Source organism: Cygnus olor, chromosome 3, assembly GCF_009769625.2.
Source record: "Cygnus olor isolate bCygOlo1 chromosome 3, bCygOlo1.pri.v2, whole genome shotgun sequence".
Classification (NCBI taxonomy): Eukaryota; Metazoa; Chordata; class Aves; order Anseriformes; family Anatidae; genus Cygnus; species Cygnus olor.
In genome coordinates this window covers 71,574,626-71,594,095 of record NC_049171.1, presented here as the reverse complement: position 1 = coordinate 71,594,095, position 19,470 = coordinate 71,574,626, and the positions used below count along the sequence as shown (strand labels likewise).

At 41.7% G+C, this 19,470-nt stretch overlaps 1 protein-coding gene across 2 annotated transcripts in view; it reads right to left on the bottom strand.

Annotated features, from left to right (window-relative positions):
- Positions 1–776: 776 nt before the first annotated feature.
- FNDC1 (fibronectin type III domain containing 1) overlaps positions 777–19,470 on the bottom strand; it is a 66,476-nt gene continuing 47,782 nt past the window's right edge. For both annotated transcript variants that reach the window (XM_040552475.1, XM_040552476.1), the window contains exons 13-20: positions 18,774–18,935; positions 15,898–16,128; positions 14,938–15,046; positions 9,158–9,237; positions 7,242–7,271; positions 4,836–4,997; positions 4,090–4,212; positions 777–2,756 (exon numbers count right to left, since the gene is read on the bottom strand). In XM_040552475.1, coding sequence (XP_040408409.1) covers positions 2,641–2,756; positions 4,090–4,212; positions 4,836–4,997; positions 7,242–7,271; positions 9,158–9,237; positions 14,938–15,046; positions 15,898–16,128; positions 18,774–18,935 — 1,013 coding nt within the window. In that variant the 3' untranslated portion in view covers positions 777–2,640. The remainder of the gene's footprint in view (positions 2,757–4,089; positions 4,213–4,835; positions 4,998–7,241; positions 7,272–9,157; positions 9,238–14,937; positions 15,047–15,897; positions 16,129–18,773; positions 18,936–19,470) is intronic.

Sequence of the window (19,470 nt, the reverse complement as noted above, 5' to 3'; positions counted from 1 at the left end):
CCACTGAATAATTTAGGTCGGAATGGATCTCTGGAGTATTCATATTGTTTACAAGAGCCCCCAAGTCCTATTTCACAAAGCTGCTCTCTAGTCAGCCCCAGTTTGTATTGCTGCAAGGTGATATTCCATTCCACATGCTGGACTTCACATTTCCCTTTGCTGAACTTCAAGAGGCTCCCGTCAGCTCATTTTTCCAGCCTGTCAAGGTCCCCCTGAACAGAAGCTCTACCCTCCAATGCATCAACCACTTCCCAGCCCCACTTCAGTATCAACTGCAAGCTTGCTGATGGTGTGTTCCATCTCCTCAGACAGGTCATTATAAAATATTGGCCTCAGTGCTGGCCCCAGATGTGTGGCATTTATAGCCAGCTGTCATTTGGACTTTGCACTGTTTTTGGTCACAACCCTTTGAGTCTGATGACTCTCATTATTTTAAGTCCACTTTAAGGTCCCAAGTCATATGCCACCAGTTTGACTACAGGACACTATAGGAGGCCATGCCAAAGGTCTTACAAAAGTGAAAGTACATGCACTTTTCTCTCCTTGTTCACATAGCCAGTCATCTCAACAAAGCATATGATTAGGCTGGTCAGGCATGATTTGCCTTTGGTAACTCTATGCCAGCTGTTAACCGCATGTAAGGAACAATGTACTCACATGCTTCCAGACCCTTAGAAAAAGTCAACACCTACTGTTCTCCTGAGGAAGACTTTGAGAAAGCTAACAATTTGTCGCTTTGTCAGATTACTTGACACAGATAATCTGAAAGGATGAAATAGAAATGGAACCATGTATCATAAGTTTATTAGGGAAAAAAAGGTATATTTCAAGACCATATATTTGGCACTGTACTGAAGCAAAAGTATTTGAGAATAATTAAAATGTTAAAACCCAAATCACCATGAAAAATAAAATGCTCTCTAATCACTTTAGTCCATTTTCTCCCCATACAATTTACAATAACTACAGGAAGGAACTCAAAAGATATTAGTGCTATACTAAATGTAAGCTGGAAGGAGAGTGAGAGAGGGACCAGAGACTGGATCTGTCCCCCATGTATGCTGCTACTCTCCCAGCCTGTCAGAATGGTGGAGTCTCACTAACATGAGAGAAGGTGATGAGATATTACAAGGAAATGATAAGACCACAAAAGTTACTGAGGAAACCATTAATGCTCGATTGCCCAGAAGGGCTACCAAAACCCTACACTATTGCAAGCTTCCAATGCCTGCTAAAAGTCACCTTTATAGCTTTAAGCCATGCCAGCTTTTGCTTTCTGATCTGGATGGAAGACATTCTGGTAGTATTTTAAAGGAATTGGATCCCAATTTGTCCCCAGGATGGATCAAAGACAGAGGCATTTCCTGCTATTTGCATCTTGGGCTTCTTTTTGGAGGGCAAATAAGTTAAGGGCAGTTTCCCATTTGCAAGTTACTTGTCCCATGCCTCCACACAGTGAAGTGAAAGACAATGAAGGAATAAAGGAATAAATAACTTGTTGATGTATTTGTCATCAATGAGATTAGAATGGATTAAAGAAAGGTTGCACCTTTTCTCAACCTATGAGCTTTTTTTTTTTTTCATCGTATTTTCTCCCTGCATTTTCTTGAGGAGAGAGAGTGATGAGAGCAGCGTGGTGGACCTTAGCTACCTATTGGTGTTAACCACCACAACAGCAAAGGACAGAAAGTTTAAAAGTGCTGATAAACTGCTGAATAAGCATTTTTGCTGTACTATAACAGTGCCACTCTAACATGGACAGAGGGGTAGATTCCCATTGAACATCCAGTCCATAGGCTGCCAAGGAAATGGGACACAGGTCTTTGATCAGTATTTCAAATGTCAGATCAACAGTACTCACAAGAAGAATATAGCTCTTTCCTTGGTTAATATATTGTGCATAGCAATATCTCAAAGAATTAACAGCACCTTTTACATAAAAATTCCAAATATATTTATCTAGTGAACAAGAAAATCTCAGCATCTCTAAGCAGTACTTCTGCAGATGTACAGTATTGTACTTATATAGATATATATAGATATATATATATATCAAAGTGAATTTACACTGTGACCTGGTGATTAGTCCAGCAGGGGGTGAACCCACAGGGTAAGTCTTCAGGAGAATATATTGCCTTTGGTGGGCAGCCAGCTACGTGGCACGACTGCATAGGGGAGCCCTGGTAGGCCAGGCTGGGCCGGGCTGCAGCAGCACCCGCCGCTGGCAGCCAGGGACAGTTTAGCATTCCATTCAGCAAGCACAGCATGCTTAGGTCATTCCTGCAAGATATAAGAAACTTCCACATTTTCATGGCTAATACAGTTCTAGTTTTCACAGGTTGCGCACGTTGCAACCACCCCTCTGTGCCTTAAAGACCCAGAGAAGGAAGGTAGGACACCAAACGTATATCCTGTCCATGCTTCCAAGTGGAAATCAAGCAGCACCAAAGATTTAGGCTGGTGAAGTGAGGACCGTGTCTGGCTTCGCAGAAATGTTTTCTTGAGCAGCGGGTCTTCACGGGTTTGCCTCATTTCTGTGTTTTTTGTTTTCTTTTCCGACTCAGCTGCTCACAGTCCTCTAGTAGAAATCATTCAAAAAGCGTGGTCAGCCTGTCCTGCCTACGACGGGAAATCAGACTGCTACCATTTCCCTGGGATAGGCACACCGCACTCATACCAGCCCACATAGTAGTATGGTGTCATGTGTCCAATGCGTCCAAAAGATACAGGCTCCTGGCGGTACTGGCGGTAATACCCTGTTGGGAAAAAAACACACAATCACATTTCAAAACAAAGACATTGTTATTTAACTAAAGTAACAGACACAGCAATAGTCAATACCACAGCCCAAATGAAAGCATACAAGCTGCCTTGTCAAAAGGGTACTTGTTAGCCCTGGTATTCGGCCTAGATCCTTCTCCAATGGTTTAGCTCTGGTCTTTTGTATTTCTTGTAGGTCTGATTGGTTTTACAGTTTAAAATCTTTTCAACTATTGTGTAATGCTGGAGTCTGCCAAAGAGCTCCTGCATTTCATACCAAAATGTGTCTATATTTCAGCAGCATTTATGCAAATCGGTTTAAATATATGAAGGACTCTAGGGCAAAAAATACCATCAGATCATATTATCTCACACGGCTCAAGAGTCTATCAGCAAACATCAGCTTTTCATAAATAAAAAGGTATCATTTCATGCAGTAAATATGGAGTTATGCCTTTTCTCCCTCATCTGATAGCCTTTTTCTTCATCTGTAGAAGGAATGCAACTGTTTAAAGCATTAGGAGAGGCACAGCATTCTTCTCTGCATAGCTTGTGCACTGGAACATCTGAACACTGCTGTGCTGTGCCAATAATGTAATTTCTGTGTGCTCTCTATCTCTGTCTCCTAGACCTAGGAATACACATCTGGATTAACCATCCTTCTTCTGAACAGAAGAAATGCAGTACTTCCCAGCAATGTATAAATATCAGTGACTATTTCAGTTTCTTCCTGGTAACACCACCATTAAAAGAGTATCAACAAATAACATGGAAACCATTAAAGCCAACTGAATAATTTATATCAATTGACTTATTGAAAAGATTGGCTAACTTTCATGATTGGGTTCCTTTTGTGGAGCAAGCCATCAGACTCTCAGCTATGCTATCTGGGCAGTGTGCAGAGGGGAACTCCTTCAAGGTGGGAATTTTCACTTGAAAGTAGATTTCTACCAAGCCAGAATAAATGACCTGCAGTCTGACATTAAGTCACTAGATGCATTCTTATGTGTTTTACATTGAATTGACTGAAATACCACTTGCAAAAGCTGTATTTCCAGAGCTGTAGCTGTTCTTTTTGTCAGGTAAAACAGTTTTTGCTCCTCAACTCCATAAGGCAGGTCTTATAATTGGGAAAAAGGTTTCATAGACCTGTACAATTTTTTTTTTTTTCTTTCTCTTTTCCCATTTTGTTGCTGTATTATTATTATTATTATTATTTGCATTGTATGCCCTTCTTTCTCTTTCTTTCTGTGCCCTGCTCCCCACCCCTTAGTTCTATGGATGAGGTGACAGACACCTTGCCAGCATCCCACTCCCACATCGCCATACCTCGGATGGTGGGCAGGGCTTCAACGTACGACTGAGGTCCTGTTCTTCCATCCAGGTGCGAATCCACAAACTGGCAGTGGTCCTCACCCCGTCCCCAGCTATCCCCAATGCTATAGAAGGTGTCTGAACGGTGATAGAGACAGATTATTTGTTTGGGCATTATTTTTGTTTGGGATGTTCTTCTACCACCAGTTAGATGTATATAGATGTGGAAGAAAGCAGAAGTATTATGGTGACTCACACAATATTATCAATGAACAAGCAGTGGCTGAAAAGGGGGAGAATGCTACCTTCACATTACAGAAAGATAAATTATAGAAAAGAGAAACGCTTTTATAATTCAGTAAGGAACGTTCGCCATTTTACAAGTTCATGGGCATTGCACAACAGGCTACAAGTACAGAGAATTTCAACCAAATCAGTAATTTCAATGTCATGTGACAGTAAAAAAAAAAAAAAAAAAAGCCAATATCATCAGTTTGACTGTAGTCTCAAAAGCTAAAACCCAGGGAACACTCTCTCTAACACATGAGGTGGGCCCTGCTGCATATTGAAACTATGTCTTTAAACTACACAAATGCACTGCAATACATATAGCACAGTAGCATAATCTGAAAAGCCCTTGAGATTATACTAGTAACTCCAGATCAACAACACCACACAAGACTCAGTAAGATGTGAATGAAGTGAGAAGGTGAAGTTGACATCAAGTAATCATACATTAGGAAGATAATCTTGGCGCCTACCTTTCAGGTCATCACTGAGGTAAATCTTGTACCTTAAGGAGTTGCAAAGAACCACTCCTACAAACTTGCGGTACCAAGTTCGCTTCACATACTGCTTGCCACTGCAGTCTGAATAGGTGGGGTCATATTTGAAAGTGAATGGGATCCAGATAGGCTCACCACCTTGGAGAAAAAAATAAATAAATCAACATTAAGGACAGACTTCAGCATTTTAGTCTGCATTTAGCTGAGGCTAATATCTGATAATACGTTTTACAAGAGATGATGCAGTGGGTTAATGAATGACTTCTATATTCAGAAATACATGTTGAAGAACAAATATTAAAAAAATAAAGCTAGGAACTTGATTAAATCCCTTCTAGGCAGTAGACGATTATAACTGTTAAAATGGTAAAAAATGACTTCACGTACAGAACTCAGTTTTAAATAAACAAATAGTCTCGCTGTTTTTATTAAGACAGTTCTCTACCTAGTGGTACTCTTGTTTTCTAAACAGAGCCCAATGGCAAGTCTGACAGCAACACTGGCTGAATACAGTCATTTGCATTTTAGCACCAACTATAAAATGTAATCCTTTTGCTAAAGAACTGATGTTAAAAATTCTGCAGTGAGTAACAGCCTGTGGTGTAAAGTGAAGTGTATTCTTGCTATTTTGTTAAAAAGATGAAATCAGAAACCTACTTTTCTGTTTTGTTTTCTCACGTTACTTCAAAACAGATGAGGTTCCAATAAAAGACAAGCAAGTCCTTTCCTGGGGAACTCTGCCCACAGCACTGCTGCAGAGACAACTGTTTAGCTGTATCACAACAGATTAAATACTCTACTGGTTTGCTTAGATATTTGCTTTACACTAACCATGAGATCATAACTTCTTTTGAAAAGGCTCTTGCACTAATGGATACAGAAAGAGACAAAAAGATTTCAAAGTGATAATTGGTATTTTTGTCTCTAGCCCTGCTTTTACTGTGCTGTTTTGAGGTGGTTTATAAATGAGAATGGAAGGCTTTTCTGTTATTTTTCCTCCCTCTCTCTGTGCACACAGATTGAATCCTGTAAACACTTGCAGGTGAGAAGCAATCACTGATCAGTGATCCTCAGAACTCTGCTGGTATATGCATACCAGCAGAGACATATGTAACTGGACTGACTTTATGCAATTAGTCACATGGTGAAAGGATTGCAGATTCTTGGCCATAGCTTGTCCTTCAGAACAGAGTAATGAACCATCTCCTTCTTGCATGCAGTATTATTGCTGTGAATAGTCTGCTTTCATCCATCACTTTTGCCCACCCCCAAAAATCTTGAAGGATACGCTTTGCATTGTCCTGCAAGAGCTGATTTTTCAGCTCTTCATGTCCACAGTTCCCAAAGTTCTGCTCTGATAGACCTCTTTGTCTATCTTATCTCTACCATTGCAACAACATGAAAATATTTTCTCTTTGTCCAGTCTAAGCATAAAGTACAAAAGGCCATCACCTTCCAAAACCTCCTTTCCATGAACAGACCCCGAAAATAACTGACAGCAAAAATCCTGAAGGTGACCAGGGGCATGGGAAGCCCACTGCTCTCAGAGGCCTCCCATACTGACTGCCAGAAGCATAGCATGCTCTCCAATATCTGTACATTATCAGAGACAGCTGGGAGGACGTGGAAAAAACAGGCTAACAAGCATAACAGAAAATGGAAGGGAGGCAGACACTGGACATTGTTTTCATGAACAATGTAGTCAAAGACCTCCAGAACTAACCACTTTAACTGCTTAGGAAAGCTGACAGAGTGCAATAACCATGAAGTCTTTTTTCCTGCTTCTCTTCTGAGAGCACACACTGCCTGGGGTTACTCTACCACTGTACACGTAAGCAAGCTTGTTCCTAGCGCCAGGACATGAGCTCTTCTGATTATGCTCTGAACATGCAAAAGGCCAAGAAGGATGCAAAGTCAATGGGTTTGAAAATAGAAAGCAAGCTCAGCAACTTCATGACATGTCCCTGTCGTTCAGTTCAGTTACAAATTCTTGATTCTTTTTCTTATTTATGACGAACAGCATGGATGAGTGTGACAGCTAGAGACAGGAAAAGCTGGTCACACTGTTCAAGCTATATTCAGGCAACTAAAGGACACAGAGAAGCAATACAGTTTGGTGCTTATTACTAAGCAACGAAAGCTGTTGTACCAGGCAGAAGATGGACCCAAATCAATTACACAATCTACCATAACTTTGCAAGGTTTCTTTTCAAGACCAGAATAAGGGGTCCTAAAATGTCTTGTGAATTGGCACAATGAACAAGTTTCCTGTTCTGCTTAAAACTGCAATTCCAACTGCCTGTTAGGATGCTTCTAACACTTATGTGTAACTGTTTTGCCCAAGTTTTATGCACCTCACAAAAAATATACCAGAAAACTTACCAGGTGGTCTGACAATGAGGAGAGGATTATCTGGAAGAATGAAATAAATAAAAAAGGAATCTTAGTATTTTATTCCAAACCTTGTTATATATGAAATATATAGTGTCACTCAAGAAAACGTCAGTTGCAGAGGAACTGCCTTTAGCAACGCTGTGAATGTAGGATTTATGTCTCCTTGATTTGCAGAGCTAAGCATAAGCTACACCTGCAGGCCTAACTTCCAAACGGAAATGTAACATACCTTACACATGCAAACCTTGGGCTCAGGCATTCATCATGTTTAGCACAGCTGTTTAATGGTATGGTATCAAAAATACGTGAAATTTATCATTTTAACTCCTGTTGTCACAGTGATAGAAGTTTTGTAGGAGCCACCTGGACTGTGAAGGGAGCATTGTCCAATACTTCAGGAGCTTCTTCGTGTTTGAAATACTCTCTTTTTTAAAAAAATAAGGGAGGACGGAATAGATGTGGAATAATGATAATGCATGAACAGTCTCCATATTCATTACATTTCCATTTCTGTCATCTCTTAACTGGCCTTTATTGTACACAAAGTACCTGAAGAAAAGGCATAGTACTTATGTACTGATGCGGGAAGATAAACTCCAGGGAGTTTTCAGAGTTTAATGAAAGAACAGTGGCTTTCTTTTCTCTTCAGTACATTATGTAGGCTAAGTAGTATTTTCAGTAAGCTACTTGATCCCATGATGACACTCTTTATGGAGTATTCTCATCAGCTCAAACATCTCTATTGTGCAAAGAGCACTCCTCTCTCTTCTGACCTGTTCCATCACTGTAACTATACCATTTGGCTTTAGTTTTAGCAACTGCTTCTGTACTTCTGCCAGCTGGAAAGCCATCTTTGGCCACATGACAAGTGAAGAATCAGTACAAATAAAATTTTAATTTTGATGGATTTAACCTGTAAATAAAGCTCACAAGGTGGCTGATTTTGGATTGAAAAACTAGACATTCAGGGCTGCGTACTGGCAGTTAGCCAATCAGCAAAACTCCCTGCATGATACAGCATGCTGTATTTGCCTTATGTTAAACTTTCTGCTTGGATTTATACTTCAGATTGATTTACTCCTTTAAAAAAAAAAAGTCTGAATATGTTATGCAGGACCATTTACTTATCTTGCATCTTTGTCTCCCTTCTGTGAGGACCTACTTCCCTGGTTCTTAATGGATCTTCTGAAGCCGGCACTACAGGTTGATATTGAATAAGCAAAGACAGAGACCACAACCCGCCACCCCCCCCCCCCTCCCCCCCGTAGTCAAAAGGGCAAAATTTGCAAGAGACAATTGACCTTTTGCTCAAGTAAAGATTGAAGAATTTGCCCTCTATTATTCAGCAGAGCCATTTGCCTTTGGCTCAATGGAAGAAGCAATGGGTAAAAGTAGCTCATTTAACACGCTATTTTTAGAAGGGGGTGTTGCTCTTGAGCACACTATTAGCCCTGTGGAAGAGCAGCAGGCTTTGTCAAAAAAAGAACAGAGAATTTGCCCATCTGATGGAACCATTGTTTCCTATACTTCTTCGAGAGACAACCCCTTCCAACTGTTCAGCTGTTCACAATTACGAAAACCAATTTACTAAACATTTGGTCAATCAATCAAAGACATTAAACTTCCCATTGCTTCTCTGTTGTGGAACATTAGTAAGTTTTTGTATTTTAAATTTAACTTCCTGTTCCCCTGAAGCTCACTTTGATGTCACTTATATTTTCATGGTGGTATTAGGTGCACATACTATTCTCCTAGCTTTACTGAAAACAAATAATTAATTTAAAAAAAAAATCTCAAAGTAGCAGGTTCAGGATAATAACCACAATAATCATGCTGGTTTCATTGCCCTCCCACATCTTTTACTAGGAAAAAGTTCTGAGTTGAAAATAAAAAGCAGAGCATACCAGATTCTGTGATGAATGAGACTGAAGAGCTAACAGGTCCATAACCAAAGGGATTCTTTGCCTGGACTTTAAAATAATACCTGCAACACAATGAGAGAAAATAAAACACCGATTCCACTGCAATGGCTAAATTATAAATAACACTGAAATAGGATGAGAATCAAACGTGTTAGTTTGATTCCAGTCAATTCCAGTGAGTTCAGGTGTTCTTTGCATTAAATCGACTTGGATACTCAGCCGGGCTATAAGCTGGCTGTTACACACAAATTTCACCTTTTTGCAATTGCTAACATGTATTTTTGGATTATTTCTTTTTATCATTCTTCTTCCAAGAACACACACAATTACATCCATTTTATATGAAAAAACAATAGCAATAGACTACAAGAAAAAGCTGCTAGGAAATAAATTTTGATCTCAAGAAGTTTTAAACTGGATTATCTCCTAGGAAAGCAGTGGTGTAAACTGCAAACTAAAACCGTCAGATTGGTATGAGATCAGACACTAAGCTTTTGACTTTTCTTTAAAAACTCTAGCAATATTGAGATTACAGTTCTTGAATAATATGATAAATTTTCACATGTTGACTCAGTGTTTTCCCAAAGTATTTAAATAACATGCTTAACTTGAAGCACATGACTAGCCACCAGAACTCAACTCTTTGCTTGACAGAAGCATAATTGTTCTTACTTGGGGAGAAGAAAACGTGTAAGCACATTTTTATTTCACTTTGAAATATGATGATTTTTAGTTGATGCCTACCCTGACATTTATTTCTCAGATTAATGTTTTCTTCTTTCCCTTTTATCTTCTTACCCAGTACAGCAGAAACCAACTAGAATGGAAGATTACTGTAAAAAGTTCCAGCACAGCATTTTTTAAGTGCCTGTGTTTAGGTTTTCCTTTCTGGCACACTTGCTCAATTTCAGTCTTGTAAAGAAATTAAAAATAATAATAATAAAAAAGACTACGCCTCTGTAACATCCGCATGGAATCTGGACCTAGATTTAGCCTCCCATCCAAAAACAAACATCTCCAAGAGCATCCTCTGTGAACCACAGAACTGGGCAAGAGCTTACTCGTGGGGACAGGTGCCACCAAGCATTGATTACCTCCTGTGGCAATGTCCATCTGAGTGGCAGCTCGGATGCTCCTCAGCTGGTGAAGGGGAGCCCTGTTACAAACATTATCCCCATCCTGCACAGAAAGCCGCCAGCGTGGCTCTGCTTGCACAGCCCAGCAATGGCTCATGCTGGGCTGAGACAGAGAGGTTCAGAGCAAACGTGGGCTGCTGTCCCCTGGAAGCTATTGACACCTGGCACAGTTTACGTACAAAGTGTGGACACAATCCACATCAAAAGCTTTACTGCCCTTTTCTTCGCTTCTGTCCACAAGAAATGGTAATAGCCCTCCTGACATAACAGTGTAACGTGTAGCTTAATGTCACATAAGACACTCCTGCTTTGCAGCCTACCAGACAGCAGGCAAATTTAACAGGATCCAGCTGAAGGAACTTTGCTGTTTCTTTGCACTTTTCCTGTACCATAAGATGTGTCTGCTCCTAGAGGACTTCACCACAGACCAGGACCTCAAGGCTGGCTCCCGAGATGAACCTCTCCAGCCAAAGCACCAGCTAAGCACATACAAGGCTAATCACACTGACAAAACAGTTGAACCAGCCCTGTGGCAAAGATGAATCTCTCTTTTCATTAAAAAGAATGTGTTTTTTTGTTGTGCCCAGTGAACTGCTTCATCTCAAAATTGAACTGATCCCTATGAAAAGGCTGGAAAGATGTGCAAATAACATCCAGTTCTTCAGCAGAAGGATGGCAGTCATGTGAGCACAGCTTTTCTGTGGAGCAAGCAGGTTATCTACAGGGTACATGCCAAGGCTCCACTCCCTAAAAATCACAGGCAGGTCCTCCAGCAAGGTCAATGTAGAAGCTAGAAGAATTGAAATATTCTGGGTTTCATCTGTGGCAGGAGCTTTGCCTTGTACCTGTGCCAGACCTGGAGCACACACATGATCAGATCCTCTGTGGGACGTGCTCCCACCCCTGCATGAGGGATGTGTCCCCTGTCCCTGCTGCATCCCTCAGCTGAGGTCACAAACCGACTCCACTCCTTTCTGCAGACAGATCTACCTTTCATTAACCACTACATGATGCTCACAAAGGAGTCACAGCTTTCTTGTAAAAAGAAAAACATCATGGCAAAAAGAAACTGCACAGAACAGTGACATTTAGCAAGGCTATGGTTTTTGCTCATTTCTCGCACAAACCTTTCACTGGCAGAAATGTTGGCCCATAGTTTTAACTATTGGCCTTGATTTCCTGACAGCAGCTCACGAGCACTCAGGGTGGCTGGAGAAAGAGCAGAGGGGCAGCAAAAAGCCTCCTGTGCACTCCTGTACTTCTGGCCACCCGAGCAGAGCACACAGCTCGAGAATTGCTTTAAACCCCATGCGTTGCCAATGCTCCCATGGGACACCTGCACCAGGGGCACGGCCAGCGAGAAAATGCAAGCCTTTCAGTACACGTGTATTAATGCTAGGATCAAAACATTCCCATGAGCTACACAGACTCCACATTTAAAACAGGAGAATTAAAGCAGGAGAAAGCAGCCCAAAAATCTGCTACTCAGAACGCATCTACTTCAGTAGGGAAAAGCAAGCAGTTTTGTATTTAATGCTCACTGCAGTAACTGATTACCTATGTAATCAGGGCAACTGTACTTTCATGTGTCCTATTGCGTACTTAAAAGCCCATCTGGGACACATGATTGTTCAAATTGCCTGCCTGACTGTCTGGAAAAAACAGCAATGAAGTTATGAGCATATTTCTCTTCACTAAATTGGAAAATTAGTTCCTAAGCCTTTATATATACAAGAAGCCTTTAGTAGTGCCAGCAAGAGAGCCAGGACTCATGACTTGCTGACCTGTGATTTAACTGCAGACCGTGCTACGATTGCTGTATTAAGTGAATCAATAAACTAACGCAGTCAGGATATATTTCTTTCTCAGACATGACAAATAAGAAATTGCCAAAGCCTTTCAAGATCCAGGAGTCTGACATTTTCATTAGTCAGAATCTTTATTTGCCTTACAGCTGATGAATTTGCCCTGAAATCTCAAATCAGTATAACGCAACTGTTCTCCATCACATAAATACATGAAGAAAATTTGCAATGTGCAAGTTGATTGTGCTTTGATTACACTTTGCTTAGCCAAACTTATAATAAATTGTTAACAACAGGCATATAAGAATCACAACTACATCAGATGCAAGGCCACCCGTTTGTTTATAATGCAGACAACAAAAAAGCTTTTCTTCCTGAAAATAAGCCTCCTTTGAGATTTTGTATACCACTTCTACTGACATGTAAAGAAGGGACATAAACTGTAATGGAGCAGTCAATATGGGATATTTTTATTCATTTAGGCTATATGACTAATCATATCACCATACCTGTCACTTTGAGCAAAATGATTTTATGACTTAATTCAAAGTGTCTCCCCCCTGCTGGAAATTACTAGCTGGCACTCGCAGCTACAAAGGGAGATCATCACTCAGCAGACAGGTTAGGGAAGCAGCTGTTTTTAAAAAGATTCATTATCCACAAATCATTTCCCCAGCCTCTCAGGAGGCATGAACCACCCCCTGGCCCTGCAGTCCCATCAGCAGCTGGCTGAGATGGTAGGACATTCAGGCAGCATCCCCGCCTGCCCTGACGGGGACCACCCCAGCACCACAGCCACACGCTGGCCAAGGGGAAGGTGGGACAGCTGCTGTGCAGACCTCCCTCGGTGCTGGACAAGGGCCATGGTGGCTCTGCAGAGGGTGCACATGCAGCAGCTGACTGCTCCTTGCAGGAGAGGAACCAGCATGCATGCCTGACCTGGCCGCTGGGAGGACACTCACAGGGGTTGCTGCCTCCATCAAAAAATGGACTAGCACCACATATATCGTGAATATTTATACTAAATATAATAATAAGACACTAGAGCAGTGCTGGTAGAGGAGTTTCCTGTACAGGTGTTGACAGGTATGTGCCACTAGGTCCACTGCTTGCATGAGTTAAGGGTTTCATCCACATCTCACCATGTCTGTGCTGCTCTGGTGACACAAAGCAGGTGGTTGTGGCTGGTGATACTTGTTGGACATCCCGCAGCTTTGTTTTAGTGGAGATGCAGAAACCCCCACAGCCAGAAGTTCCTACAATTGATCTATTTGAAGTTAGACATGAGTAAACCTCTGAGAGCCTCCTGAGAAATGCTCTGAACAACACTGGAATTGGTAGCAGCACTCTGGGGTGAAAATAGCCCTGAAGGGAACAGAGACTGAGCAGACAGGGAAGAAGATTTGAAGAGACATGGAGATACAGTGGCAAAGGAGGGTGTTTTGAATCAGGAGGCTGTCTAACCACTACCTACCATAAGGCTCTGCCACAGCTTTCCCACAGAAAGGCAGGAAAAAGCCTAACCATGTTCAAGAAGGAGTTTGAAATGTTTGTGAAGAGGATTATGTCTGTGTTGCAGGAGATTGGATTTAGTGGGTGAGTGGATGCTTTCCAGCCCTTTGCATCACTCTCCTGTGATGGCTGAGAGTTAAGCCTAGGGAAGGGACATTGTCAAGACTGCTGTTTTTAAGATTTAATAAGAGTTAAAGTAATTTTAGCGTTTACATTCACATGGCACAAGGAAACGGCTTCTGTACTCCGTGAAGCTGACCAGAGTTTTGCTAATGGAAAAACTACTTCTCAACTGGAGGCTAGACTGGGTCTCAGAAGAAAACTTATCACATGGGTTAAATTTAGACATCCATTCTGTTTGTGAAACCTAAACACCAGGCAGACGTTTTCCAGGACATGTTGACAGCTCCAAGTCTTCTCTGGAGCTGACTTCTGCCGCAACGCCAGTCTCTTTCTGATACACAGCGTGCACCATGGATAGCACCACTGATAACCCCTCACGGGACGCCCAGCACTCAATTGCATCTGAATACAGTAAATCTGACTTAATCACAGATTTCTCACAAAATGCATTCCTAAGGCAAACATCAAATTTTTAGACTAACTTCTGATATGCCACATTTTCTTAATTAGGATGGGGTCCTTTCCCAGTGGTTAGGGAGTTATTTTTAAGACAAAAAATATGCAGTGAACTCGGTCTGTGGATTTGGAGAATGTAAGTGAGATTGGCTGATACACACAATTTTGCTGTTGAAAAGAACCCTCCTTCTCCACCACAGATCCCACATGAAGCCTTTTTTCTTCTCCACAGAGTGTACAACAGGAGCCAATGGATTACACTGTTCTTCAGAAAGAGGCTAAGAAAATAGATTTTGTTTGAATCTCCCTGCTTTGGAACAGCCTTAAAATTCAACTGGGGAGTCACAAGGTTCATGGATATGCATGAACCTATAACCTTGCCGGAAATGGCCTCATGACATCACACCAGGGGTATGCTTTGCATACTCTTCCCCTAGAATTTCATTCAGTTATGCATAAGACTAGAAAATGCATTTTTAAAATGAGATTTTTTTCTGTTATCGATATGTGCTTTTATATACACAAACACATGTACACACAGTCATCTACTCCAGGACTAACATGGTAATATAACTAGATGTGCAATTTATAAAATAATTTGCTGTGAAACAGAATGAGTAAAATCTAGATCAGACAGATATTTATACTAAGGCCAAGAAAAAGGGTTACCAATTTTCAGATCTATTTTACTTCCCTAACAGAACTGAAAAAGAATGGATCAAATCCTTACCGCGTGTTTGGCTTCAGGTTCTCAATTGGTAAATGGGTAGTGCCTGCAGTCCTGGTTGACCATTTATTCTTCAAAAAGTCATCATAGGATGCACTGTAAACCAGATAGCCTGTAAATGGGAAAGACAAAGAGTTCGGAGGGTTCTAAACATAAGTGATATCCCAATCCTTATGTGCCATGGTAGATTTCATGGGTTAAAAGGAGTGAAACATCTTTGAAAGTGAGTTGACAGCCTAACTGTCCTGGAAAATCCCAGGCTACTAGAATTTCCTGTCATTAGCCAATGATGATGGTGCTTTACATCAGAGGATGGTGCCAAGATGCAAGTACTGATTTAAAACACAGCGAAGGCAAAAAGATGTCAACCCCTTCACTGCTTTAAGTGACACACTGTGCAGAAACTAATGTAGTTAGAGATCCTGTGATGTTTGATTTTTTCATTTTTAGGCAAATTATGCTCAGTAAGGTACTGAGGTACTGGATCAACAGCCTTGAAGAATGAAACGCTATTGGACAGACACCACATGGCCTGTTCAGGTGCAGCCTTTTCCCTTCCCAACCCATATCACTGCTTTGGCTCTGCCAGTTCCCGTCCCTCTGCCATCATTGTCATCCACAGAGGTGGGTGAGAATCCTCAAAAACTGAATGTTAGCACCAAGACAGTGGCCTTTTCCGTTGCTTATTTCAGATCTTTTGGGTCCACTGACAAATTGGGGTTGACTCTTTTATAAAAGATTTTCTTTTTTTATTTCCTCTAGTGTTTTTAGCAAGTTTTGCGATTCATTTCTGAAGTCAGTTTGTGGCTCTCTAAAGGTCAAAAGACATTAAAGTTTATGTAAATTAATACAGATGCTTGACATCCCTCACTCTCCACCACTTGACATCCTCACCTTCCCCACCTCGCCCTCAGGAGAACAGCCCCACACCCCCAGGCGCTGGGGCCGCCAGCTCTGCGGTACCTGTCACCATGTCTCCTTGAGCAGGTTTGGCCCAGTCCACGATGACAAAGGAGTGACAGCCTTCTACTGCCACAACGGTGATGTTGTGAGGGGCTTTGAGGGGACGCGGCTCTCTCTCTTTAAGGTCATTAGGGATGATCTCGTCAAGGCTTTCCACCTGGAAGTGCTCCAGGGCCTCTGTCAAGGAGCAGGGCACTGCTGGATCTTTGTTTAGGTAGGTCACATAAGGAGCTAGAGGAGACAAGGAAGGGTGGCATTTAGTTAGCAGTTTGTAGACTCCACAGAGTAGCACACAGTCTGACAATTTCCTGAAAAGAAGAGAATGAAGTTTTGTGAAGCATTGTAAAATTCCTCCCCTTCCAGCCTGTTGAAAGTCCTACATCAATAGAAATTAATCCTTTTATTCTTACCTGTAAAAATTAGACATTAGTTCCCTGTATCTCCAAAGCATACATCTGCAATATCAGTGGGTTTTATTTGTTTGTTTGTTTTAATTTTCTGGTGCTGTCCAGAAACTTTCTAGAGCATTTCCACAATTGACATAAATTTTAGCACCAGGGAAAACATAAAATAACAAATAGCCCACATGACTAGGCTTTTCCTTATGTTTAAACAGGATTTCCTGTGTTTCCATTTGTACCCATGGCATTCTGTCCTTTCAGTGGGTACCACTGAGAAGAGCATGGCTCCCTCTTCTTTCATGCCCCCATCATGTATTTAGGCACATTGGTAAGGTCCTCCTCAGCCTTCTCTTCCGCACGTTGAACAGTCCCAGCCATCTCAGCCTCTCCTTGTACATGAGATGCTCCAAACCCTTCATCACCTTCCTGGCCCCAGTGAATTCCTGCATCCCTGCCTAGCCCAGCCACTCTGACTTGCACATAGTTCTTTGTATTTTAACGTGACATGTCCTGGATTGGTCTCAGGCAAGTCCCAAAGGCTTCCTTGCACCATGGCAGTATACATGACCTAAAGGAACAACATTAAAGTAAAAATAGCTGTAGAGAAATGGCTGGTGCTCTATTTGCCTTCTTCACCCTTTCCTTAGCTTATGCCCCTCAAACCAGACTCTTGCACTTTATCAAAGAAATTTAGAAAGGAAAGCTAAGATTTTGGTGGTCTGCAAAGGCTCACATTCAATTTGACTGATAAGCAAGGGAAAGTGGGATACCAATATTCAGGTCTGCCCCACACTCACAACTGTACCCAGTTACTCAAAGAGAGGAGGTCCAATTTTGCTACAATAGGCAGAAGGGAGTGGAGTGATTGCAGGACCACCTCCCCACATTACCTCCAGCTGCTCTGGGAGGCTGGGTGGAAACGTCACCTAGCAGGGAACAGATCACTGCCCTGGCCTTTGATCAACATCTATGACTTTAACAGGTCCTAGTGGTTGGTTCTTACACAAACATCCTGAAGCTGGGCTGAAACAATGGGGTGAGCAAGAAGAGTAATTCCAAGGTGAAGTCTGACTGCTTACAGGAAGCAATTATCACAGTGTTAATGTGATATTAAGGGGCTGTGTGTTAAGGGGCTGGTAGTCATGAGTCCCCACCTTCCAGGCACCCAACCTGTAACTTCTGCTTTTAGAACATTTATAATGACCAGAATTGCACTTTGGCTCATGAAAAGATTAAACTATCTTGTTATTGACTTAAATGTCACAGTAACATCCAAAGTAAGGACTGTAACGCTTGCCTTTGGAAATGTTTATTCAGTTGCAATAATACAAACCATTGAAATGATAATATTTTTTTTCCTAGTGCCTTTAAATGTTCATAAACCAATGTTTCTTGGTTTATCTTATTGGATTTCATGCCCTTAGGGATTTTTTCCAGATCTTGCAATGAAGTTAATTTTAGCCTCTTTAGTTAAATTAATCAAGAAGCACTGTCAGCGAGAGCACTGAACAGAAACATTGTTAAACTATTTGGACAGGGAAACTGAGGATGCACTGGAAAAAGTCTTGGCAAATATAAAAACAAATATTTTACTCCAGCAGCAGAGCTCCACTCTAAGCCATGTGAAGCTTGTAGGTGTTGGAATGTAAGGCAAGACGTGAATCAAAGCTGACTCTCCATCCCCTGAACTCACATCTGAAATGCCAGGTGAGCCAGGTTGACCTCAGTTCAAATGCCAGAGGCTGCTGTGAGCCTACCAGTGTGGGATGGAGGCTGGCATACAGTGTTCTAGCGCTTCAGAATCCCTCCAGTCTGACCTCAAGCTGCTTCTCTGACACAGAAGCAGAGCAGCTCTGAGGTGACAGCAGCAATGCCTACCTACACACTTGAATGGCTCAAATATGCAGGAGCGTCACTCATTGCTCATGCCAATATACACCGTGGGTTCCTTCCCTATGATTCTTTTACAGAGAAGAGATATAAATAGCAAAGCCAAATTTATCTCTATCAGTTTTACCTTCTGGAAAGTTCATATCCAAAATGTTATTTAGGTCCTCCAGAGGACAGCTCACACCTGTGTGGAGACTTGCATTGACTGAACTACCAGTGTGAATTAAAAGTGATGCAGCTGAGATGAACTGAGCACCAAAGTAGACACTCTTGCTTTCTTACTGACTTCAAGTAAACTGAACAAGAGGCAGAATATAAAGCAGAGCATTTACACTGGAAGAGTAGAAAGAGGTTTGCAGTGCTTCAGCGACATTAGTGAGCCCACATGCAGACACGCAAGTGTCAAAGCTATGAACAAGTACAGCTGTTTGGGTTTCCCAGGTGGCAGGCCTTACAAGGACCACGCGTTAGTCTGTTGGATATGTCTGTGCAATGGCCTCAGCATAAGGGCTGACACCCCCCCCCCAAAACAAGAATTACTTGCAGCACAAGTAGCAAGCTACATAAAATAAAGGATATCCTTACCAGTGAACCGTTTCTTCCCAGCAATATCATATTCTGACACAGGGCCAGAGCCAACAACACTAGTCTCTGGATAGTCTATTTCTGATTCAGTTGTTGTAGAAGTGGTGGTGGTAGTGACAGTGGTGGTGGTTGGTGGCAAAGTGCTCTCAAAGAACTCGTAATCTTAAAAGGAAACATAAAATAAAAACGTTACCTGCTTCAACATGAGACTCAACTTTTGGCTCAACTATGAGAAGGGAAATATTTCTGTTACCAGACACAACCCCAAAGGAGTGCTACGCATCCTCCCACAGCTGCTGCACAGTCCTTATGGACTCATGGTCAATCACACCTCAGTCTTGCAAGGGCTTCTACCAAACTGATGGACAGCAAACATAAATACTAATGCCAACGGTGGCTGGGACCTCACTCACACGGGTAAAAAGGGTGACAATAAACAAATGTATTCATATAGCCATACTCTGAATGCACTTCATCTGCCACCTCCCCTTACAACCCCCCAAAAGAAGACAGTACAGTAACTGAATCCCTGGTCACAGCCCTCAGATGCCAAAGAAGGGAGATGAGGGAGTAAAAAATATGGCTTTTTAAGCCACCTGTGCATTGTTCTTCTAAAATCTTAGAGCTGGTTCACCTTAAATTTTCCCACAACTTAGAGGCATGGAGGCATGAATACTTGCCATCCATGGTCTCATTA